Here is a 25,795-nt window from a genome sequence, read left to right on the forward strand (position 1 = left end):
TGAAGAATTGGTATCTTAGCAACGTCTATTTGGACTATTTCTACATTTTATTCTTTGAGATTTCTTATATTGACCCTAATTTTTACTGTTAAAAAGAATATAATGATTGATATCTATATAGCATATATTCCTGCTTTCTGGTGTTTTTTGTAGAAAACAAATCCTAGAAGTTGAATTGTTGCATGAAAGGAAATGCACATAACACTTGGACAAATGTCACAAAAACACTAACTCGAAAAGATATCTGCACCCACATGTTCATAGCAGCATTGTTTACAATAGCCAAGATATAGAAACAACCTGTGTCTATCAATGGATGAATGGATAAAGAAGTTGTGATATATATACACAATGGAATATTAGTCAGCTATAAAAAAATGAGGAAGTCTTACCATTTACGTCAACATGGATGGACCTTGAAGGCATTATGCTAAGTGAAATAAGTCAGAGAAAAACAAATACTGTATGATGTAAAAAACAAACAGGAAAAACAAAACAACCAATTCACAGAAAAACAGATCAGATTTGTGGTTACCAGAGGCCGAGTGTAGGGGGAGGAGGAATTGGAGGAAGGTGGTCAAAAGGTATAAACTTCTGGTTATAAGATAAGTAAGTACTAGGGATGTAATGTATACAACATGATAACCACAGCTAACATTGATGTATGATATATAGGAAAGTTGAGAATAAATCCTAAGAGTTCTCATCACAAGGAGAAAATATATATTTCCTTTTCTTCTTTCTTTTTATTTTATCTATATGAGAAGGTGAATGTTAGCTGAACCTATTGTGGTAATCATTTCACAGTATTTGTAAATCAGACCATCATGCTTGTACACCTTAAACTTACACAGTGAAGTTATGTCAATTATTTCTCAATAAAACTGGAATAAATACTTTGACAGGTATTTGTCAAATTGGTCACCGAAAGAAATCATTCTTGAAATAGCTACGTGTTGAATGTGACTGTGTGCCTAGCTCTGGGCAAAACGTTTCTAATGCATTATCTCATTCAGTCCTTGGAAAAAAACTAGGAGGAAGGCACTACCTGGTTTATAGATGGGAACACTGAGGCTTAGCAGGGTAAATACAGCCAGAGGATGGTGGGGCGAGGACTAGAGACCAGTTTATGCTCCTACCAGCAGAGGCTGAAGGTGCCGATTTCCCTACACTGTAGTAAGAGTGGGCATGTTAACTACCTTCATAAGTATTTGCCAACTTAAGAGGTAAAATGTCATTTACCTTGCAGTTCTTACATGTCTGTCTTGGATAGGATTGGACATCTTGGCATGTTTATTGTCTATTTGCATTTATAATTTTATGAATTGCCTGTTCACTTCCTCTGCCCCTTTTTTACTAGATTGTTTATCCTCTTTTCTTAATGATTTATACATATTATAAATAGTAACACTTTGTCACATGTTGCAAATCCTTTTCTTCCCAGTTTGCTTTAACTTTGTTTTGTGTCTATTGACAAGTAGGACTTTAAATTTCATAGACTGCAAATCTGTGGATCTTTTATGGCTGTAGAAATTTGTTATCCTCATCCCATTCCTAGGAGTGTGTTTTTTTTCCCATGTTTTCTTTCTTTCTATAATTTCCTCCTCAACATTTATCTGAGATTATTTGGGTGTAAGGAGTGAGGTAAAGATATTTTCCAAAAGGCCACCTAGTTGTCTAAACACCACTTATTGAATAATCCATCTTTTCCCACTGACTTGAACCATATTCTCTTTCAGCCAAATTGATTTCTAGTTTTGGACTTTTCTTGAGGGGGTAGAGCACTGTTTAAATTATTGTAATTTTATAATATGTTTTAACATGTAGAGCAGGTCCTCCCTCATTGAAATTTTGGGACAGTTTTAAAATATTTATGGTACCAAATAAACCTTGAAAAAAATTGTCAAATTTAAAAACATCCTTTGGGAATGTTGATTGAAATTTTGTTGAATTTAGACATTAGTTTAGATAGAATTGACAGCTTTGTAGTATTGAGTGTTCCAATTTAAGAACTTCATTTTTACTTATCTTTTCATACCCTTCAGTTGGTTTTATAGTCTTTTTTTCATATAAATCTTGCACTTCTGATAAATTATTTCCTAGATAATTTGGTTTTTTTTGGTTGTATGAATGGGATTTTTTAACTTATTCTAATTGGCTCTTTTGATATACTAAATACCTTGACTTTTAATGATTTATTATTGTCCATCACACCGAACTCATTTTTTTAATAGATTAGGCTGAATTCTCCTGAGTTTTCTAGTCATACATTAAACAACTTCAAATAATGGTCTCTTTGCCACCTTTTCCTAATAGTTTGATCTTTTGTTTCATTTCTAACAACTTTGGCGAGTACTTTCAGAATAATATTAAATAATAGTGGTGATAATTAGTCTTATTCGTTCTTAACTGTCACAGGACTTTTGTTAACATTTACCATTCAGTTTGATGCTTCTGACCTGTGAAAATGTGTGTTGGTCATGTTAAAGAGACAATCTTTTATTCTTTCAAAAGAATTTTTTATTGGATTATAAGTTAAATTTTATCAAGTGCCTTTTAAACATCTATTGAAACTGTCATACTTATTCTTTCACCTATTAATAGAATAAGCTATAATAGATTTTGTAATAATATGCCCATTGTTATGCTCCTGAGAAAATTCCCACTTGGTCATAGTGAGTTCTTCTTTTTAAGATAATTCTGGATAGTATAGAAGTTTCTGATTATTTGAGTATATTGCTACTGGGAAAAGTCTACATAAAATGAATCCTTCAGAATTAGAGGTAGTCCTTTAAAAACGTTATCAATTCCTTCTAAAAAATTAAACTGTTTGGTTTATGTGACTAATTTTGACCATGTATTTACATGGAAATCTTCTATTTCTTCCAGGTTTTAAAATTTATTAGCAGATTATTCTTGCATGATTCCTTTAGTTTCCTTTGGAGCAGTGATTCATTTAAAAGCATTATTGAAGAAGGAATCTTTATTTTATAATCACAAGCCTCTGCATACATTGGAGAAGTTCCAGAACAGTTAGGTGGAAGATATCATTTATGATCTTTAAATGGTGCACAGTTTTTAGAGTCTTCAGATTAGGAGCCGCTACTTTTAAAATATGAAATTAGAAAAGGAACTCTGAGTGTATTCCCAGTTAATTTCTACCTCTTCCAAGTTAACAGAGGTGGTGCTGGAACTGATGCTTTGGGGCAGGGCTCTCACTGTGTTGGGGGCAGTTGGCTCACTAAGTTTGTGAGGACAGCAGAATGAAAGGGGAGTAATGAGGAGCCCTGTTTGCCAGCCGGTCACTGCAGCCAGTCGGTGAACCTGAGGTCCCAGACAGCTGGACAGGGACGGCAAGACGATGCTGCTGTCACATACTGGAGCATCGGAACTCTGGGGAACCCACGCTCTGTACCGGGGGAGACTGGCCCAAGATAGCCAGTTATAACTAGGCAATTGGGAATCCCAGGGTTCACATATGTCTAACAAAGCATGATGATTTTCTGGGGTGTTTTACATCTTGAAGAAAGAAAAAAATAATTTGGGGAGTATTTGAACTATCAAACTTTCTCATACATTAGGTGCAGGTAGGTTCATTACACATGATTCTTTTTTCCCTTCTTTTAATATACAGCTACTCTCCAGAGAGACCGAATCTTCAAACATTTTACCAGGAAGCGCCAAAGGGCTATGCGAAGGCGAGTCCACCAGATCAACGGACATAAGTTCATGGCCACATACCTGAGGCAGCCCACCTACTGCTCTCACTGCAGGGAGTTTATCTGGTAAGAGGTTCCCTGGCTTCTCTCCTCCCAAGAGCTGAGATTTCCTCTGGTTGTGTGTGATTTCAGGAGAAAGCATGATTATTAAGAATTGTTTTAGAATCTGATTATTTTCCTCTTACTCTAATATGTTGACCTAGAAATTTTAATCCCCAACAAAAAAATTACACAATTTACAGATTAAGTTTTATTTGTTATTTCTTTTGCCAATCATTTTGGTAAAAGTGCTAATGAATCATGAACTGGTTAAAAAGCACTAATTAGAGAGAGAGGCTAATCAGTTAACAAATGATCTATCCCTAAGGAGGAAAGAAATATCAACAGTATTTCTCTAAGAAGGCATGAATCACATGATGACTTATGGAATTAATTGTTGGAAGTAAACTAAACATACAGTAGTCTTCAGCCTTATAGTATGTAGACAAAGGTAATAGCTTTCAGTGATCACATACTATAATCCCTGGCATTTAAGAATCAAGATAATTAATAGTTGAGAAATTCTAGATGATTTGGGGCAATATCTTACTATACATGTTACTCAAGTGGCAAATCTATAATGTAAAATAAATTTAAGTAATAGTTATCTTCAATTAGAGGCAACATTAAACATATTTATTTGCAGAGAGAAGGAAGAAATACCCTCACATGCACAAAACATACACATACACACCCTTCTCAGGAGGAAGAAACACACTCTCATATCTGCAGCATAAAAGGAGATCTTTGTTTTTGTTGCAAACTTTAGTCATTTTGTTTAAGGCAGAAACACTTGATTCAGATTCATTTCTGAGTATTGATCAATTACTTTGTGTTTTGTGGGGGTTTTTGTGATTACTTTAGATTTTATACCTTTTAACAGTCAGAATGCAGGCTTAGTTTGTGTTTCTGGCCTTTTTAATCAAGAATATGGTCTTGTCTATGATCCTTTTAAGGTACTATTGGAATCTGTTTGCTAGTATTTTATTGAGGATTTTTGCATCTATGTTTCAGTGATATTGGCCTGTAATTTTCTTTTTTTGTGATATCTTTGTCTAGTTTTGGTATCAGGGTGATGGTGGCCTCACAGAATGAATTCGGAAGTCTTCCTTTCTCTGCAATTTTTTGGAATAGTTTCAGAAGGGTAGGTGTTATCTCTTGTCTAAATGTTTGGTAGAATTCACCTGTGAAGCCATCCATCTGATCCTGAACTTTTGTTTGTTGAGAGCTTTTAAATTACTGATTCAATTTCAGTGCTGGTAATTGGTCTGTTCATATTTTCTATTTCTTCCTGGTTCCATCTTGGGAGATTGTACCTTTCTAAGAATTTGTCCATTTCTTCTAGGTTGTCCGTTTTATTGGCGTTATAGTTGCTCATAGTAGTCTCTTATGATCCTTTGTATTTCTGTGGTGTCTGTGGTAACTTCTCGTTTTTCATTTCTGATTTTATTGATTTGGGCCCTCTGTCTATTTTTCCTGGATGAGTCTGCCTAAAGGTTTATCAATTTTTTTTAATCTTTTTGAAGAACCAGCTTTTAGTTTCATTTATCTTTTCTATTGCTTTTTTAATCTCTATTTCACTTATTTCTGTTCTGATCTTTATGATTTCCTTCCTTCTACTAACTTTGGGTTTTGTTTGTTCTTCTTTCTCTAGTTGTTTTAGGTGTAAGTTTAGGTTGTTTATTGAGATTTTTCTTGTTTTCTGAGGTAAGCTTGTATCACTATAAACTTCCTTCTTAGAACTGCTTTGGCTGTGTCCCATAGGTGTTTTTTTTTTTTTTTAATATTTATTTATTTTTGGCTGTGTTGGGTCTTCATTGCTGTGCATGGGCTTTCTTTTAGTTGCGGCGAGCGGGGGCTACTCTTCGTTGCGGTGCGCGGGCTTCTCATTGCGGTGGCTTCTCTTGCTGTGGAGCATGGGCTCTAGGCGCGCAGGCTTCAGTAGTTGTGGCTTGGGCTCAGTCGTTGTGGCTCGCGGACTCTAGAGCACAGGCTCAGTAGTTGTGGCGCACGGGCTTAGCTGCTCCATGGCATGTGGGATCTTCCTGGACCAGGGATTGAACCCATGTCCCCTGCATTGGCAGGTGGATTCTCAACCACTGTGCCACCAGGGAAGTCTCATGTCCCATAGGTTTTGGATTGTCATGTTTTCATTTTCATTTGTCTCTAGGTATTTTTTTAATTTCCTCTTTGATCTCTTCAGTGATCCGTTGGTTGTTTAGTAGCATACTGTTTAGCCTCCATCTGTTTGTGTTTTTTGCAGTTTTTTTTCTTGTAGTTGACTTCTAATTTCATAGTGCTGTGGTTGGAATATATGGTTGATATTTCACTTTTCTTAAATTTACTGAGGCTTGTTTTGTGGCCTAGCGTGTGATCTATCAAGAAGAATGTTCCATGTGCACTTGAAAAGAATGTGTATTCTGCTGCTTTTGGGGTGAAATGCTCTGTAAATATCAATTATGCTCTATAAATATCAATAAATATCATTTGGTCTAATGTGTCATTTAAGGCCTGTGTTTCCTTATTGATTTTCTGTCTGGATGATGTGTCCATTGATGTAAGTGGGGTGTTAAAGTCCCCTACTATTATTGTGTTACTGTTGATATCTCCTTTTATACCTGTTAATATTTGCCTTATGTATTAAGGTGCTCCTATGTTGGGTGCATATATATTTACATTTGTTATATCTTCTTGGATTGATCCCTTGATCATTATGTAGTGTCCTTCTTTGTCTCTTGAAACAGTGTTTATTTTAAAGTCTATTTTATCTGATACAAGTATTGCTGCTCCAGCTTTCTTTTGATTTCCATTTGCGTGGAATACCTTTTTCCATCCCCTCACAAATATCATATGATATCATGTGGAATCTAAAAAAATGATACAAGGGAACTTATTTACAAAACAGAAATAGACTCACAGACATAGAAAACAAATTAATCTTACCAAAGGCAGAAGGAGGGGGCAGGGATAAATTAGGGATTTGGGATTAACAGATACATACTACTATATATAAAACAGATGAACAACAAGGACCTACTGTATAACACAGGCAACTATCTTCAATATCTTGTAATAACGTATAATGGAAAAGAATCTGAAAAAGAACATATATATGTATATATATATATAATGAATCACTTTGCTATGCACCAGAAACTAACACAACATTGTAAATCAACTATACTTCAATAAAATAAATTTTAAAAAGAAATAAGACATTAAATTTGTACACAATAAAAAAAAATATGAAAGAAAGAAAAAGTAGAGTCTTGTCTAAACCAAAGGCCTTAAACTGGCTGTAGATATGTATGAAGCCTAAAACTGTAGTCTTTAGGAGGAGGTTCCTATTCTATTTTTTAATGAAAAAATTAGCATCTCTGGCAACTTTGAGCCCATTTTTCTTCTTTGCATGCTCCAGTTAGCCATAGACCCACCTCTCACTGGATTTGCCTGACCAGAAGGGTAACTGTCTGTTACTGTTTTATTTCATGTCACACCATTTGGCTTCCCTCCTTTACATGACCTGCCTGCCCCTGTAGGCATTTGTGGTGGCAACCTGTGATCTCAACTAACATTCTTAATGGAAACTTACTTGATAATTTCACCAAATTTTTTTCTACCAAGGAAACTTTAACTCCCACCTAACTGGCCTTGTGAAACACACACACACACGCACACACACACATGCACACACACTTAAAATAGTGGTATATGTGTTTTATATATATACATACATATATATATATATATCTATGATTAAGCACATGGACTCTGGCATTCAATCTCATCACCAACTAGATGTGTGAACCTAGACAAGCTATATAACCCATCAATGTCTCCTCATTTGCAAAACAGAGACAATAATTTTATTTTATTTACATAATAAACTTTTATATGCACTTAGAGTGCCAGGCACTGTTCTAAGTATTTTACATTATCAACACTTTTTATCTTCATGATAACCTTATAAAGTAGGTACTGTTATAATTATACCTTTATATATATTAAGAAACAGTGACTCAAAGTAGTTAAAACAACTTGCCCCAAATCACATCCAGGCCATCCAGCTTCAGGATCTGTGCTCTAGGCTATCCTATTATATGTGCTACCTCACGTGGCTTTTGTGAGGATTAAATGAGATGGTACACGTCAGCTGCTTGGCTCATTGCCTGGCATATCCTACTGGCTTAGTAAAATGTGGTTTTTGTTAATAAGAATGAGAATCATATCACCATCACCCAGAGACTGTATTAGGGAGAGACAGAGATGGAAGCTGTGGGCATGATGGGCATATTGTGGGCGCACTTCTGCTCCCCAGTGGACTCTGGGTGATGTGGGCACAGGGAAGATGGAAGATGCCTCAGGTCAGGCATCTGGAGTGGACTCACCTGTTTACATCCATATGTATATTTGCATCTGTTTACTTCACCCTCTGCATGTATTTATGTGTATGTGAGAGAGAATGATCAATAAGGCAGTAAAGTGACACTTCAGGCAGAGGCTCAGTCACACACACAGAGGAGGGTTTATTTTCACTGAGGACTTGGGGGATTACCACAGTGGTGGGTAGAATGAGAATTGCCAAACTCACCTGTTTGTGATTCGGAGCATTCTAACTCATCAGTTTCCTCCTTGTCTTGTGGTAACAAAAAAGGCTCAAAAAGAACATTATCTCTGCTGCTTCTCTGAAATTGTGTTTTTTATAAAGGACCAGAGGATGAAATTTGTTTTCCTTAAGTACTGTAATTATAGGAACATTGTTGCTGAAATATTTGACTAATGGTTTCTTTTTTCTCTATTGTCTTGAACAGGGGTGTATTTGGGAAACAGGGTTATCAATGCCAAGGTAAGAAAACATTTTAAAACTATGTTTAATCTTGTTCCTGTGTTAAAAAGTGATTATACCAAGAGGAAACAGGATACATTCCATTAATATTTTGATAAATAACTCTCTGTAGGTCAAATGAGACCCCCATAGAATTATAACCCTTTAGTTTTGGTTAAATTTTAGCCATGTCTTTTTGTAGACAAAGTAGAGGGGCTGTTTTTATTCCTGAATCCAGGATACCTATGTAAGTTTAGTTGTTTAAAGTTTTGTCTCTGCAGGATCATGAACATACTAAAAGGTAACGCGATTTTGTGAGCAGGACCCTTGAGTCTTGAAGATAAATTTTTGGTTTTTTACAATCCCCTTGTCCATAGGGGTGAGAAGTAGCACAATGCTGATTTCTCTTTACTTGAATTGGAAATAGAAGCTATTATCCAAGTTGCTTTTTTGATTTTCTGAATTTAGTTAAATGTGAGAATGTTCAAAGTTAGGCTGTTAATGGTCTTGTAAGATATTATCCATTCAATTTATTTTGATTTTCACAATTCTAAGATAACCTCAATTAGTGTTCCAGAAGAATTGGAATGAAATAAAAAAGGAAAGAGTAAAAGAAGACTCCTTAATCTGGAGGTTTAGCCAGGCTGGATTGGACTTTTATTTGGGCCTCCCTCATCATTAACTTGAGCGTCATCTCATGGTTTGTCCGTATGGTACCTATTATCTTAATTTACACCCTACAGATCATTGGTAAAATAGTACTACCTATCCTAGAGTGGTGACCTATGGTAAACTAGGTAAATAAAGAAATCCCACCTTCTCTTCTGAAGGAGGGGAAGTAAAACATTATTTCCCTTAGAAGAATGGAATAAGACATACATTTGGATGTAATTTTGACTTTAATATGTATGAACAATTCTACTGTGTTCTCAAATTTAGGAAAAACTGAATTGATATGACAACAATAATTGACCTTATGCTATTAATTTCAGCCCCAAATGAGAGCATAGTTCACAGGTCAGAATCAATGTCACTTTTTGGCTTGGACCTCTCCAGCACAGGGATATGCTCTGTCCATCTCATGCATACAAAGATAACTTGAGAACCTCTTGGTAAAGAAGATTATATTTTTTGAGTTTAAAAATACATGATTTGTGACATATCTGTTGTTTTTTTAGTTTATTTCTTCTACCATGGCCTGTAGTGCCAGGATATTTGAAGAGCTGATTTTCAGTGGGCCACCTGTTAAAGGATCAGGAAAGAACACTGGTCAGGAGACACGTGGACACTAATTTGTTCACATCTTGCAAAGGGATATAAAACCACATGCCTAGTTGGAAGGATATACCAATCATGCTAAAACTAATCAAAAGCAAACAGATTAAAGCAGACTTCAGAACAAGGAAAGTTATAAAGGATAAGGAAGTGCATTATGTAATGATAAAAGGAGTCAGTTTTCCAAGAAGACATAAAAATCTTTAGCGTATATGCGCCTAATAACAGGACATCAAAATACTTAAGGCAAAAACTGATAGAACTGCAAGGAGATACAAACAAATCCACTATTATAGTTGGATTTAATTTTATTTAATATCTCAGCAATTGATAGATCCAGCAGGCAGAAAATCAGTAAGAATATAGTTGACCTAAACAGCACTATCACAACTTGATCAAATTGACATTTATAGAATTCTCCATCTAAGAGCAGCAGAACACACATTCTTCTCAAGCTTACTAGGAACATTTACCAACATAGACCACATTCTGGGACATTGAAACAAACCATAACAAATATAAAAGAATAGAAATCATAAAAAGTATCTTCTCAGACCACAGTGGAACTAAACTAGAAATCAATAACAAAAAGATAGCTCAAACACCTCCAAATATTTGAAGATTAAGCTACATATTCTAAATAGCACATGGGTCAAAGAAGACTCAAGAGGAAATAAAAAATATTTTAAATCAAATGAAAATACAATTTATCAAAATTTGTGGGAGGCAGTGAAAGCAGTGCTCAGAGGAAAATTTAGAGTATTAAATGCATATATTAGAAAAGAATAAAGGTCTAAAATCAATAATCTAAGTTTCCATCTTAAAAAGGAGAGAAATTTAAGCCTAAAGTGAGCAGCAGAAAATAAATAACAAAAATAGAGTGGAAAGCAGTGAAATTGAAATTAGGAAAACAATTTTAAAAATCCACAAAACCAAAAGCTATCAATAATTCTCCAAAAAGATCAATAAAATTGATAAACCTGTAGCCAAGCTGACTGTGAAAAAAACAAATGCCTTGGAATATAAGATTTTTCTATGTGAAGGATTCCCTCATATAAAAAGACCAGTTCTCTGGGCACTTTCAATTTGGTTCTCCTGAGAATGCAATCTGATGAAAGCTAGATTTGTTTTAGATTATAGTGCTACTTGCTGACATGTCATCTGTCTTTATGTATTTAATCCTAGAAACTTCCATATGTCTTGAAAGATCTTAAAAATGATGTGTATTTTCATATTGCTTCATTGCACATGTTCATCCTTTAATGGAAACTGGACTCTGCACTCTATCAGTTGTCTGAATGAAAATTTAAAAAATGTTATTTAGAAAGTTCTAACTATTCAAGCAATTGATTGGGTCATTCTGCAAATACTTAATGAATGCCTACTTTGTACAAGTCATCATGCTGGCTGGGAATCCTGAGGACATTAGAGGTTGTATGTGGAAGATCTGAAATGAGGGAGGCCAGCTAGAGGTTGTAGGAGACTAGAGGAGGGAGAGAGTTTCAGTCTAGAAGGGGAGCCATGGGGAGTATATTTTCATAAAAGAGACATTTTTTAAAGTCGTTTCTTGTTATACATTTAAGGTTTAGTGAAGTGATAGGAAAAGAAGATACCCCAGGGATTGAGAGGGGCATGGACAGTGTGTTGGGGAGGGTGAAGATTTGCTCCAGGAAGAGCACCTAGTCTAGTTTTTAGTGGAACAAAGAGCCCCCAGAGAAGAAAGGTGACAGGTGAGCCTGGGGTGGGCTTGGGAGAGCCTGAAACCTATCTGGGAAATTTCAACTCTAGTTTGACTTGACTATGAGACACGATTGAATGCTTTAGATTATGGGCCTGAGGTGACCAGAATTATATACTGTGAGATGATTCCTCTGGAAGTTGGGGCAGGAAGGAGTAAAGCCAGGAAGTATGACGTTAGTTCTGGACCCGAGTATGAACAGTTCAAGCGTGAGCAAAGGCCTGACTTAGGGTGGTGGTAAGGAATATAGGAAGAACGGGAACACTGGCTGCCATCATGTGGGCCCACCATCTAAATCAAGCCACAATGGCCTGGTGCCTCCAATAAATGTATAATCGCTGGATTTTATTTCCTAGTGTGCACCTGTGTCGTCCACAAGCGCTGCCATCATCTAATTGTTACAGCCTGCACCTGCCAAAACAATATTAACAAAGTGGATTCAAAGGTAAGATAGCAGTTTGCTGATTAAGTGCCTGCATGAGCTCATGCGTACACATTCTCTCTTGCTCGCTCTCTCTCCCCCTCTCTCTCTGCCTCTGTCTCTCTTTCTCTCTCTCTCTCCCTCCTTCCCTCTGTCTTTTTCTTCCTCCCTCTCATTCCCAATTCCCTTTCACATTCCTTGAAGCCAATGGTGGTATCAGAATTGAAATTTCTCTCCTTTTTATATTATGGCATTTGTATTTCTATACTTGCATAGCTTGACCTGTCCTTGAAATGACTCCATTAGTGATCAGCTGGGTAAAAGCTCTAGAGATCAGTTCTACTAATTTGAAGAGAGATTTGGAAACATGGAAAGTTCCCTAAGTTTGGCATCAGATGACTGGGATTTGAATGTAGAATCCAGCCTCTGCTAGCTAGCTTCTCTCTCAGCCTCAGACCTAAAATAGTATCAATACTACAAGATAGAATTGATATGGTAAGTATGTTGTTAACTGTAAATTGCACTTCCTAAATAAAGTGCCTTTTGGCCCCCTCCAGCCTCTCGAGGAATTTCAGGGAGGATCTGTATCTATACATAAAGGCTTGAACATCACTCTTGCCATTAGCATTGCATCCAGCTGAGGTGGGCGTACATTCTAAATTCTGGAGGTAGAAGGCAGTTGGAGTATTACCAACAGTTAGCAGTGGATTTACAGATGCATTGAAAAGTCCGACTCTGGAACTTGATGGTTTTTTACGGTATACACCCAGGATTGCTATAGAGTACACACAGAGGCATGTGTACTTTCTTTTATGAGAAAGAGGCCAGAAAAGTTTCAAGAGGAGTAATATTGCCCCACTACTTGTTATGTGTGGCTCTGTTGTTATTGCTTCAAACTGTGATATAGACTATAGAGCATATGCCTAATTTAACTATTGGCTGGAAACAGTATGTGAGATTTCACCTGATCCTGAGAAGTGATCGTCTGTGAGATAAAAGCAGAATCTTTGCACTCAGATATCAAAATACAAAGACAGGCAGAGGCTGGAAGGGCTGAATAAGATCACCAGTTGAATGTCACTTTGGAATAAATTCCTTCTGTGGTTCCCTGTCCTCTGGGTGTCACCCCATCCTCATGACACAATTTCTGGAAGAACTTGTGGTGATAGCAAGTGTATGTTGCCTATAAAAGACTTGTTGAATCCTGAAGTTAAAAGGTTCTAGGAAATAGACATGGGTGTGAGGAATTGGCCGGGAGAGAAACAAAGCCAATTGAATATAAAAGGTGAAATGAATATTTAAATTTCTATTAATCTCCCAAGATGGTGGACAGTTTAATGTACACCACACATTTCTGTCCAGTCTTGTTCACTAGAAAATGTGCTTCGTCTGCGTGGTAAGGCCTGGGTAATTCATCGTGGCTGGGCAGTAATAGTATACTCATCTCAGGTGTCATAGTAACACTTTGCATTTGGTGGGCTCCTGTTACAGTTTTCACAAAAGGTGTGGGTATGGAATTTCAGCTCTCGTCCTCCTGTTTCCCTGCTACAGATTGCTGAGCAGAGGTTCGGAATCAACATCCCACACAAGTTCAGCGTCCACAACTACAAGGTGCCAACGTTCTGTGATCACTGTGGCTCCCTGCTCTGGGGGATAATGCGACAAGGACTTCAGTGTAAAAGTGAGATTCTGGGGTGCTTGGTACCCACTTTCTCATGAGAACACCTTGCTGCGAGCTTTCAGCATTCTGCAGTTCAGAATCTGACCTAGGACAGATGGTTTTAGATACCTTGTAAATGAACATCTTAGTGGCTCTCTCCATATGTATGTGTCCCTTGTCAGGCACGTAAAGAGAGTTACATGTGATCCACAGATTTCCTAACCATGGAATGTTTTCTCACTTGCTAAATGAAATGTCCCGTCTAGTTAGCTAGCCTGCTGGCTATCCTCTATTTAGTACTGAGTACAGGCTAGTCATTGTGTATTTCCATAGATATTTGAAAGAGGAAAAAATGGGATCTGGTCAGAAATGGAAGGTGGTAGGAGGTGAGGTGGCCAACAGAGAAGGTTGAGTTGTGAGTAAGAACTAGCAGGAGAGTTGGTTTGATCACCTCACCAGAAATAAGCAGGAATTGAGTGATAAAAGCATAACTCAGTCCGCCCTGTGTCTTCTCAAAGAGCTTGATAGAGATCAGAGAGTAGGTGGAACGAAGGACACTTCAGCTTTGGCCGCGCGAGGGCACGCACTTCAACAACAATGTCCAGTGGAGCCTGAGTTTGGAGCTTTTGCCTCAGCAGAGGATAAGGATATGGGGGCTGGTCCCTGTCCTGTTAGGAGTTGAGGGGCTGTTGGCCTGGCCTCATCTCTCCTTGAGTGTTGCTGTAACAATCTGGCTGTCGTGGGGTGCACTGTCCTCTGCTGAAATACACGTGAGTTTCAGCCTGAAGCCTGAGACACATTCTGAGTCACCAGGGGAGGCAGAGTTCATGTCAGTACAACTGGACAGCTTCCACTGGCTGCCTGGACTTAACCGGTCCTGCTTCTATTAACAAAAAGGGGCTAGTCACTTGTCTTTAAGAAAGGCAAATTCTTTCATTTCTCCAGAGCACCATTTAACTATTCTTATTTCATAGATATTTCATGAAATAATTCTTTTTCAACCAAAACAGCAGCCAGCTCACATGTAGCTTTGTTTCAGGCACTGCTTGATCATTAGCTGGATGGTGTCACCCAGGTGTGGGTTTCTAGTGTGAAAGCCCCTTTCTGCTTTCGTATGGTTGTTGCTGACAGGCAGAGCCATGGGTGGGGTTCATCTGCATTGCACTTGTCCCCGGTGGTGCTGAGGGTAGCACGCCTGCAGTGTTCCAGCTCCTATCATTTTTGCTTTTATTGTCACGTGGAGCTTTAGAAAGGCCACCGCAGGCTTGTATGTCTCCGTACCAGCCTTGCTGAGAGAGGTGGATTTCCTAGGAATCTAATGAAGCTTAAGCCTTGGAGCTCCTCCCTTGCAAGGTACCTTCCAAGTTCTCTACTTGATGAAGTGCTCTTTTTCTTAAAGAGGGCAACCCTAAATTGCATAACTTCAGGCACCACGAAACCTGGCTCTGTGTATGCTTCCAAAGATGGGCTGACACACCTCAACGCATCTTACGCTGCTTTATCCCTGCCTCCGATCAGCAGGGCCCGTGTCAAGAAACCGTGTCAGAACTCTGTGCTGATTAAACCTCGGGTCTTTCATCACCCCAAGTCAGCTTCCTGTGCACCAGGAGCTTAGCTTGCTTCGCTCTCCTCTTCCAACTGCCACTTGCCTTGACCTTTAAAAACGTTGCTTTTTGTCACCCATGAAGCCACAGGCTGCAAGCACTGAGAAATACAGCTGCTGCACAGGATGCCGCATTCTGTGCTGTGAGGGCCACCCAAAGACAGTGCTCAGAAAGAAAGCTTTACTTAGAGGCTTTCCTCTCAGAAACACCAGTTCCATCCTGTCTGAACAGCCATCTACATGTGGCTGTTAGATTGCTACCTTTTAGTGAGAGTTACAAGGAATGGCATAAAGTCGGTTGGCACGTTTCCTTGTTATTTAATCGAGTGAGCCGTTGCCGTGATGAATGTTTTGATCTCTGTATTGAATCATGCTGGGAAATCAGTGATGACTTTTAAAATATGATTTAGGTGAATGTCTTGCATCAAGTCATAGTGAAAACAAAAAGAAATTTGAAATGTATTATTCTTCCGTATGCCAGGCTTACTGCTTCTGCACAAAACAGAAATAGAGAAAATCAGGGATTTACTTACACTCAGGGATCGTTGTGGGTGTCAGTTGAATTTGATGAGAAGATATCATTATTCAGCCTGTGCAATTCCTCAGTCACAGTCTTTCAGGTTATCACAGCTCTCTTTCACAGCAGATGTTGACGTGGCTCCTTTCTGAATGTGGATTCCCTTTTCCTCTTCCATCCAGTATGTAAAATGAATGTACACATTCGATGTCAGGCGAACGTGGCCCCAAACTGCGGCGTGAATGCGGCGGAGCTGGCCAAGACTCTGGCAGGAATGGGCCTCCAACCCGGAAGTATTTCTCCCACCTCGGTGAGACTTTGCTATTTTCATATTTTGTAACTTAGAAGTTGTTCAGACGTGGCGAGCCCTAGTATTGTGTGTGGCATAATCAAAGTTCCTAGTCTCGGCAAATACAATAAACAGATTTATTGCATTTTTAAAGAGCATTTTGTTCCACAAATAAGGTTCTATATACAATTATATAACAAGAAATAATGAGTGTGCAGATATAGCAAGAAGCAGAAAAGGGATTTTTTTTTTTTTTAAATAGCTTCCTGTCATTGTGGTCTGGTGAAAAGCCTGGAATCCAGGGTCCTCGGTTCTGCTCTTGTCGGGGCCCCCGGCAGTGCAGTTGACCAGTAACTATGGGCCTTTGCTTCCTTCTCTCTGAAGGGGTTGAACTTAAAGAGCTGATGTTCTCCACAGGTCTGGAATCCAGCAGTTGTGTAGTATTTGTTTATGGATCGTGAATTTATCTCAAGTCCAGCCACAGACAGGAGTTCCTTCCTCTCGGCTCTCGGGAGTGGGTGGAGCATGTCAGTCGCAGTGCACGTGTTTTGTCCTGCCACCGCCCTGAGTGACCCTCCCCCACCTGCTGTTGTCCATTAGCGCTTCAGACACATCCCAGGCCCACATCCTATTGCCACCTTCCTGGCTGTGGTCTGCTGAGAATTGGGAAAGAGCCATGGTTATGGCTGAGGCTTCTGAAATGTGTAGCTTGATGCTGGGTTCAGGAAAATTCTAGACTTAACTGTCAAATATCTCTGGGCACTTAGGAAGGGAAGTGCAATCACTGTCAGGTTCTTGGTTATCCAAACAGTGTCATCACTAACCACCCCATTTCCTTTTCACCGCAGGGCCCCGCCTGGTAAAGCAGGGGCTTGGATTGACATTGCATTTCTTGATTTCAGGAAGGCGTTGGCAAAGTCCTTCAAGTCTGTGTGTCTTTCTTGTGGACAGACAGGCAGGGTGCTATACTGTGAGGGGGATTTCCAGTGCATGGGACAGCTGTCCCTGAAGAGTGTAGGTTAGGGATTTCGGCCTGGCCCAGGGCTTCTGAAATACCATGGAAATAAGCTGAGCCATGTGGCACAACCTCTAGGAATGGGCGGCGCCACTTGTCACTTGAACCAAGTATCTTTCATGTTCTGATACTTAATAGTGAGAAAACCCAAATTCCCTGTTAGCTGACAGTACAGCATTAAAGAGAGACATCTTTAGTCTATCAAAAGAGAAGAATGGGTTAAACAAACAAACAAAAAAAGATTGAGAAACACTGGATTTAGAGTTTTCTGGCAGCGGAAGTATTTAAGTGGAGGAAGTGAGATTCAAGCTGGTAAAATTTTTCCATCTTTGAGAAATTTATGATCAGAAATCTAGAGGAGAAACTATTAAAATAATCAGTATTTAAAGGTGATCCATTTTATATCTTCAATCACTGTTTCACTGGGTTGAGTAAGAAAAATCCTTGCAGTTTCAGGGTGTTGTCCAGCTGTTTATTACAAACATTGCTTAGAAGTTGCCCCAGATAAGCTTTTTTTTTTTAGCTAAATAGGTCAAATGCTCCAGGATGTCAGACTTTTTGTCTCTCATCTGGTGGTAGCTTGTCTTATAAATATCCCAAGGTAGACATCTGCACGTCACCTTGTCTTTAGGTAGCACCCTCCCTGGGATGAGTCTTGTACTAGTGGGATGGGGCTAGAGAACTCCCCGAAGAGGCCACACCTACTTCTGGTTCTATGTGGTGAACCGGGAGCGCTCATTGGGTTGGTGGTTAACCTTGCTGGAGGGCAAGTTGACCATGTATCAAAAGTCTTCAAAATTAACACACTGGCCTAAAGAATTCCCTTTCCAGAAAGTTATCTTAAGAAAATAGATGATGACGGTGAGGATGATCGTGTTGATAAAGATGACAACACAGCTTAGGTTTATGGAATGTGCCAGGCACTGGTCTAAGTGCTTTAAGTGCAGTTATTCATTTACTCCTCATAACAACCCATGTTGCAGGTACTATAACATCCCCTTTGTTAGAAGAGGAAACTGAGGCACAGAGAGGTAGGTGACTTGTCCACGGTCACAGGGTTAGGTTGTAGAGCTGTGATTTCAACCCAGGCAGCCTGCTTGAGAGCCTAGACTCCTAATCACCCTGATTTGAAGATTTGCATGCAAGTATGGTCACTGTGTGCTATCTATACTAGTGAAAAATTGGAGATAATCTGTATTTCCAATACCGGGAATTAGTGAATCAATTGTGATATATCCATAAAATGGAATATTGGACAGCTTTTTGGAACTCATGTTCTTGAAGGACATTTAGAGATATGGATAATATGCATGGAAAAATGTTAAATTAAAACTTGTATTATGAAACAACAATTTTATTGTATTTTTTTAAATTAAGTGTAAAGATAGATGTGTGTATATGTATGTTTCTATTTTTTGTTTTTTGAGGAGGGCTGATGAGATTATAGGTATTGTCAATCTTACCCTTCATATATTTACATTAACTTTTGTTTCTCTTTTATAATTTAAAATATTGTATATAAAAATGTTGCTTCATTCATTCTTGGTGTGGAGTGGCGCTCAATTCTCTGAACAGTTGTGAAAGCTGCTATTTGCAGGACATGGACACCAGGTGGCGCTCTTGGAACTTTGCCCACCCTGTAGAAAGCCACCGCAAGAAATCAGGTGGACCAGACTGAGACATTTTCTATATACTCCCATTTGAGCACAAACTGAAACTCGGTGGCTTAGATATATTTTAAATGATTCTGACCCAAATACAGTAAGCACAGATCAGGAGTTGGTGCTGAAGCAGTTTTGAGTGGCAGAACCTGATCTCACATGTCAAGCTGTATTGATCTTTCCCCATGTGTTGTATTGAGGGTTGAAGCTGCAAGTAAGGTCTTCTTCATCCATAAATGCTTCATGCTGCACTGTGATTTCTGACTCGATGTATTCCTACTCTTCTTTGCAGAATCTTGTTTCCAGATCAACCCTAAGACGACAAGGAAAGGAGAGCATCAAAGAAGGAAATGGCATTGGGGTTAATTCTTCCAACCGACTTGGGATCAACAACTTTGAGTTCATCCGAGTACTGGGGAAGGGCAGCTTTGGGAAGGTGAGTCTTGGCTCCAAGTGTTTGGGTGGTTAAAGGACGCCTGCTGCATGTATGTTGTTTGCCTGTGCATGTATGTATACACATGGCCGTTTCCCACGTGCCATCTGCCTTCTGCCCCAGATGAGGCCACACCCTAAGAGCTGCACGAGTTCTCACGCTCCCTCCTCCTGCTTTGCCATAGGTGATGCTTGCAAGAATAAAAGAAACAGGAGACCTCTATGCCGTGAAGGTGCTAAAGAAGGACGTGATCCTGCAAGATGATGACGTGGAGTGCACCATGACAGAGAAAAGGATCCTGTCTTTGGCCCGCAATCACCCCTTCCTCACTCAGTTGTTTTGCTGCTTTCAGACACCCGTAAGTATGACCCACATTCACTGCCTCAGTGGCCTCCTTTCTTCAAAAGCTGAGATCACAGATGTTGAAGGTTTCATAAAGTAGAGTATTAGAAACTTTTGGGGGATGGACTCCTAAGGTAGGGTCATTTGAAGTATCCAGTGACTTCTGATGACCAGAACCAATGAGCTAACTGCTTCCTTCCTTTCATGCTGTCCTGGAGAAGGATCACTTTGAGGGTTGTGTGTCCTAAGATTGAAAACGTCTTCATACGTAAGTCTTCTCTAGCAGAGTGAAGGTTACAGAAGTCTAAGAATACAGTAAATGTCATGGGCTGCTTATTTTGGTGACTTTAACCTCAGCTCTGTTGCTAAATGCTGAACTGGTTCTGACCCAGGGAAAAGAGTTCAGACCAGGATAGGCCCAAAGGGAGCACCTTGATTTGTAATGTCCCAAGACATTGCTTCTGGCCTCAGTCAAGGACCCTCTGCTTGATTCTATGGACTGATTGTGGGATTCTGTCTATCCCATCATGTTGTGCAATTAGGAATGCTTTTGGCTGCAGTTAACAGAATATGTGACTGACAGTGGTTTACACAATAGACAGAAAGGATGAGTTTAGTTCATTAGTACAGACTTTTTTCTTGGGAAGTCTGACAGTAGCAATGTTAGGGTTAGATTAGTTGATCAGTGACATCAGACATCTCTTCCCCGTGGGTCTCAAGGTATTTGCCACGGCCCTAAACATCACACCTCATATGACAGCATCCAAAGCAGGAAGCTCGGGGGACAGAGGCAGAAGGGCTTCATGGACCACTCTCCTTTTATCAAGGAGAGAAAAATCTTTCCTAGACCTGAGTTACAGGCTCACCCTGAGCTGCAAAGGAGGCTGGAAGAGAAAATATCTAGTCAAGATAAGCTGCTTTATCATGATTGGCTCGCATCAACCTTGACTTATCCCCTGGGGCAGGACACTCTATAGCCCATTTAGCATTGGGCTCAGAACTGGGCTTCTGTTGTCAGTGGAGAGGGAAGAGGGCTCCTGTGAAGGCACCAAGAGGGTCTGGCACAGATATTTCTTAATCTTCTTGCTGTCAAAGGCATTCTGAAAGAGAATTCAGGACATGTCCCTTGTCTCTGCTACCATCAGGGATGTAAAGGGTGTGATGGGAGCAGGATGGGGGCATCCCATCTGGTCCAGTGATGCTGCGATGCATTTCTAGGGAAAGTAACAGCTATGCCAGAACCAGAAGGGCCAGTCAGAATTAGTCAGGCAAAGAGAATGAAAGTGAATATGGAATAAAGGTTAAACAGCTCAGGCATGGATCTACTAGTAAACGGGAACAGGAGGTGTGAATAAAGCTCATGAGCATAAAATGTGAGGTTGAGGAGGGGCCTGGTAAGAACTAAGGCTGCAGAAGTAGCCCAGGCCGCTGTAGGCGCTGTTAAAGGGGCTAGGGTTTTAGTGCTAAGAACAAATGCAAGACATTTAAGCAGAGGAATGACATATCAGATTGCATTTTTAACTATTAAAAACCATTTTATTTTTTTTTTTTTTTTGCAATGGGTAGTATAAGCATCCTCCAAGTATCCATACCCTCTCTTTGAAAGGAACAATTATTACTAGTTTCAAGTGTAGCCTTTCAGAGAATTTTTTTGCACACAAAAGTATACACACACACCACATATATGCATCCATATTTATTTTTCTAAAAAGCACAAATGGTAGTATATATTTGTCCACCATTCTGTATCCTTTTTTTAAGGAAAAAAAAATCCAAAATGGTTTTATTAAGGAAGTAAATCTCTGTAGTGCATCTCGCAAAATTTACACATTTAAAAAAATTGAGGTATAATTGACATGTAACATTATATTAGTTTTGAGCGTACAAAATAATGATTTGATATTTGTATATGTGGTAAAATGATCACCACAATTAGTCTAGCTAACATCCATCATCACACAGTTACAGAATTTTTTCTTGTGGTGAGAACCTTTAAGAGCTACTTTCTTAGCAACTTTCATATATGCAATACTATGTTATTAACTGTAGTCACCATATTGTACATTGCATCCCCAGTCTCCTTATTTTTTTAAAAAAATGTAATAATGTATCTTGAGATTGTCTCATATTTGTACATACCTGGCTGCCTCTTTTTTTTTTTTTTTTTAGAAATTCACGTTCTTTTTATTTATTTATTTATTTATTTATGACTGTGTTGGGTCTTCATTTCTATGCGAGGGCTTTCTCTAGTTGTGGCAAGTGGGGACCACTCTTCATCGCGGTGCGCGGGCCTCTCACCATCGCGGCCTCTCTTGTTGCGGAGCACAGGCTCCAGACGCGCAGGCTCAGTAATTGTGGCTCACGGGCCCAGTTGCTCCGTGGCATGTGGGATCTTCCCAGACCAGGGCTCGAACCCGTGTCCCCTGCATTGGCAGGCAGATTCTCAACCACTGCGCCACCAGGGAAGCCCTGCCTCATTTTTAATGGCTACATATTCCATTTTAAGAACATGATGCAATTTATTTAACTTGTTTCCTATTGCTATGTATTTAGGCTGTACTTAGACTTTTATTTCAAAGTTGCAGTGAGTCTCTTTGTGCTTTTATCTTTAGGTACTTGTGCTATGATTTCTATATGATACACTACTAGAAGTGATATTGCTTGGTCAGAAGTAGATGCATTTATAATTTTATCTAGTTGGCCCTCTCTCCCCATCGTGGTTAAAGATAACTAACACTTTATCATTTAAATACCAGGCACTGTTCTAAGTGCTTTATGTGTATCATCTCAGTAATCCTTACAGTAATCCCATGAAGTAAATTCTGTTAACATCACTCCCATTTTACAGATGAACAAACTGAGGCAGGAAGAAATTTAGCTTCCAAGTGGCAGACGTTTTAAGTCTGACTGCTGAGCCCAAGCTCTTACCACTTGCTGGCTGTATTTCTAAATTCATACTCCCAAACCATGTGTGAGAAGGCTTATTTCCCCCACCCTCCTGTCATGGCATGCTACCTATCATTTTGATGGTTGGAGAGATTTTTAAAAAGGTGTCTTTGGAGTTCTAATCGACATTTCTCTGACAGTGAGTGAGGCTGAGCATTCACATATGTTTAAGGGTCCCTTGTGTTGGCAAAGACTCATGTACAGCTTAGAGAATGGATGGAGCAGGGAACACTGGAAGCCGGAGACAGGAGGGTGTGTGAAAGGGGAGGCATGGCGTGCACTCCCATGCTGTCTGAGTATGTTGGGAGGAGCTGGGATTCAAGTAAGAGCTTCTTGGGCTTCGGTTTCCTCTGCACTCCTTCCCGCCCCTCATGGTCTAGGCTCTTTGAGGCCACGCCCTCCTCATCAGAGTCCTCGGTGGCTCCAGGAGCCCTGGAGTCCTGGAGTCCATGCCGCCCCTACCACCTTGCCCCTGATTCTTGCTTCCCATCTCCGGGTCCATGGTTCCTTCAGAGCTCCGGTTCTGCCCATTCTCCACTGCCACCCAGAGTATCCCCAAAACACTGTTTCCCATGCTCTGTGCTCTGTCCACCTAAAGCCCTTCATTGGCCCTCATCCAGCTGTCTTCCCAGAGAAGAGTGGGGTGACAGCTCTGGGCTTGAGAACACCCTTGTGAAGAAGGCAAGACTGGCGGGTGGTACTGGTCACCCGCCTGAGCTTCAGGCGCACCTCCTCCTCATTCCGTGAGCCGGACAGGGCTATACTCAGGTCATCTTTCCAGGGCTGCACCGAAGTGCAGATGGTTTTCTATGACATTGGGTTAGATGATATTAACAGTTGACTGACATGGTTGTGCAGTGGCTGCTTCAAGTTACTCTAATGAACTAATAAAGAAGTGTCACCTACCCCACTCCAGGGGACTTTTACCTACCGAAGGAGATCCCCGTGATTCTATAGAAGCAGTCTGAGGTCTTACCAACAATTAGAGGGTGTTGTAGTAGAAAAGAACTTAACCTGGAACAGATTGGGAGACCAATAAATATAGAATATACAATGCAAAATTTTCCAGGAAAATATAAACTATACAGTATCCCCAAATATTAGTGTCCACATGTTATTTCCACAGTGTTCAGCCGGTCAAGCCTTTATTTTAACACGGGCCATCTATTTTTCCTAGTGACAGTTTCATATATGGCCACAAGGTGGCAGTCGTTACCGCAAGGTGATTTTTATTTCTGCACCAGAGAGAGAGGAACTGACTTTGGGGTTTAAAATTTGTGTGTTACAGTAGATGTCTCCAAAGCAAAGGATGATGGGAATTTTCCCTTGCCCTAGGTCTAGATGATAAAGTGGTAAGAACCAACTTAAAAGAATCAAGTGCATTTTTCTCATGCTGAGATAGAGATATACAGTTTCCATTTTGCTGTAGTTTAAGCCTTCTCTCGGATTTGCAAGGTATCAGACTCCACATATGCATAGCATTTGCTCTCTGCATCTGTCCATCTGTCAGAAATCCTCAGTCACTATCCCTATTTGCTACTGAATAACTATAAAGAACAGAAAATGTTAGTTACCATGAGAAATTAAAGCAGGTAAATGACTACTTTTCAGCTACTGGGTTTGGCAGGCCCTGACCTCTAAAGTGAGCTACTAATCAGTGTGTTGTGCTGAACCGTAACACCGAGTTTAGAAGGGAGCCCAGGTGAGGCGTGGGAGCACCCCCCAGCGTCTGCAATGTGCCACTTCACTGTGAAGACGCTGGCAGAGACAGCAGTCCTCTTGCCGTCCAGCCCTGTAGAATGAGTGTCTCTGAGGCCCAGGAGAAAGGGAGCAACTTGCTGAGGATCCCTTAGGCTGGGAGTGCTGGAGACAAGGTTCATCTCTGGGTCAGGCTGACTCTGGAACCCGGCTCCGTCCACTTGGTGTCTTATACAACATTGAGGTTGTTGGTTCAGCATCTGCTTAAAGCCCCTCCTGTCTGCCCTGACTCACCTCCAACCTGCTGATACGGAAACAGCTCTGCCCTTGGAAACGGAAGACCTAAGTTCTTCCAGCTCTGTCTTCCTCTGTCTGAATGGCTTGCAACTACCTTAAAATTCCTTTGAGCCTTGAAGTTCTCATGGTTGAGATGAAAGCAGGATTGCTGTGAGGACCAAAGGCGAGAATGCAGACACACTGTTGCTACACGCGCGGCAACTCGGTGTTGTGATGACCGCCTCCTTCCCCACACAAAAAAAATGTCCTGGGCCTTCCCAGGGGCCAGCACAGACCCCACGTGGAGGTGACAGTAAACACCCACAAAGTAGGAATTTTGGAACTCCTTTTGTTCTTGATGAGAACAAAAAGATAAGCAAATTTCAAATATTAGATAATTTGTCGTTTGCTGCATAGAATTATGAGCCCATGAATTATTGCCCCTGATTTTTTCATAATAATGCTTGTTACTTGCATGTATATCATTCCACTGGCATCCTCATAAATTTCTGAAAGCATTGTAAATCCTAATAGTTTGTGAATAATTTGATAATCTGGATCAAGACTTATAAGAATGCATATACTCTTGGATCTGTTGATTTTATTCCTGATAATCTAGCCAAAGAAAACAACGTAAAGAATAAATGTTACGCATAAAGATGTTTAATTTTCAATGCATTATTTATAAGAGGAAAATATTGGAAACAACTTCAGCCTTCAGCAATAGGAGTCTACTTAAACAATGTACTATTTGATGAAGATTTTCAGCCAGTAGAGAAATAATTGAATATTAAGTAGTTAGATCATTGTGTGTTACTGTTGGAAGCATCTAACGTGTAATATTTATTGCATGTAATTCTTACATCAGCCGTAGAAGATGGGTACAATTATTATCTTTATTTTGCCGAGTGATAAAGTGAAGGAGAAGTTAAGTTACTTGCCCTAAATCTAACAGAGTAAATGGTGGAACTCAGAGATGGGAAGCCAGGAAATAGTACAGAATTTATGATGATTAAGGGCATGAATCCATATCAGGTTTCACCCAGGACAGCAATGTGGCAAACCTGGCCCCTCCTCCAAAAAAAGCCTGAAAGGAGATGATGCCAGTAGACTATCAGGGACTGTTGCGAAGGTAGTGGAATTGGGGATGATCTTTTTCTTCTTTGTTCTGTTTGTCAGTTTCTGCAATGTGTTTCTGTTTCTTTGTCCATGAGGCTGGGAGGAGTGAGGGCTTATGAAACGAGCAGGGCCCAGGGTCTGGGCTGCCGGCCTGGCGTAGGCCACCTTCCCCACTCTTTCAGGTTAAATTCACTTCACACGCCTTTCATCTTAATCAGT

General features: G+C 39.9%; 1 protein-coding gene across 1 annotated transcript in view; it reads left to right on the forward strand.

Annotated features, from left to right (window-relative positions):
* Positions 1-25,795, forward strand: part of PRKCH (protein kinase C eta) — a 221,531-nt gene that overhangs the window by 114,435 nt on the left and 81,301 nt on the right. Inside the window, exons 3-9 of the mRNA XM_036842746.1 lie at positions 3,635-3,785; positions 8,570-8,604; positions 11,953-12,041; positions 13,569-13,698; positions 15,980-16,107; positions 19,055-19,198; positions 19,380-19,553. Coding sequence (XP_036698641.1) covers positions 3,635-3,785; positions 8,570-8,604; positions 11,953-12,041; positions 13,569-13,698; positions 15,980-16,107; positions 19,055-19,198; positions 19,380-19,553 — 851 coding nt within the window. The remainder of the gene's footprint in view (positions 1-3,634; positions 3,786-8,569; positions 8,605-11,952; positions 12,042-13,568; positions 13,699-15,979; positions 16,108-19,054; positions 19,199-19,379; positions 19,554-25,795) is intronic.

This window comes from Balaenoptera musculus, chromosome 2 (genome assembly GCF_009873245.2).
Source record: "Balaenoptera musculus isolate JJ_BM4_2016_0621 chromosome 2, mBalMus1.pri.v3, whole genome shotgun sequence".
Classification (NCBI taxonomy): Eukaryota; Metazoa; Chordata; class Mammalia; order Artiodactyla; family Balaenopteridae; genus Balaenoptera; species Balaenoptera musculus.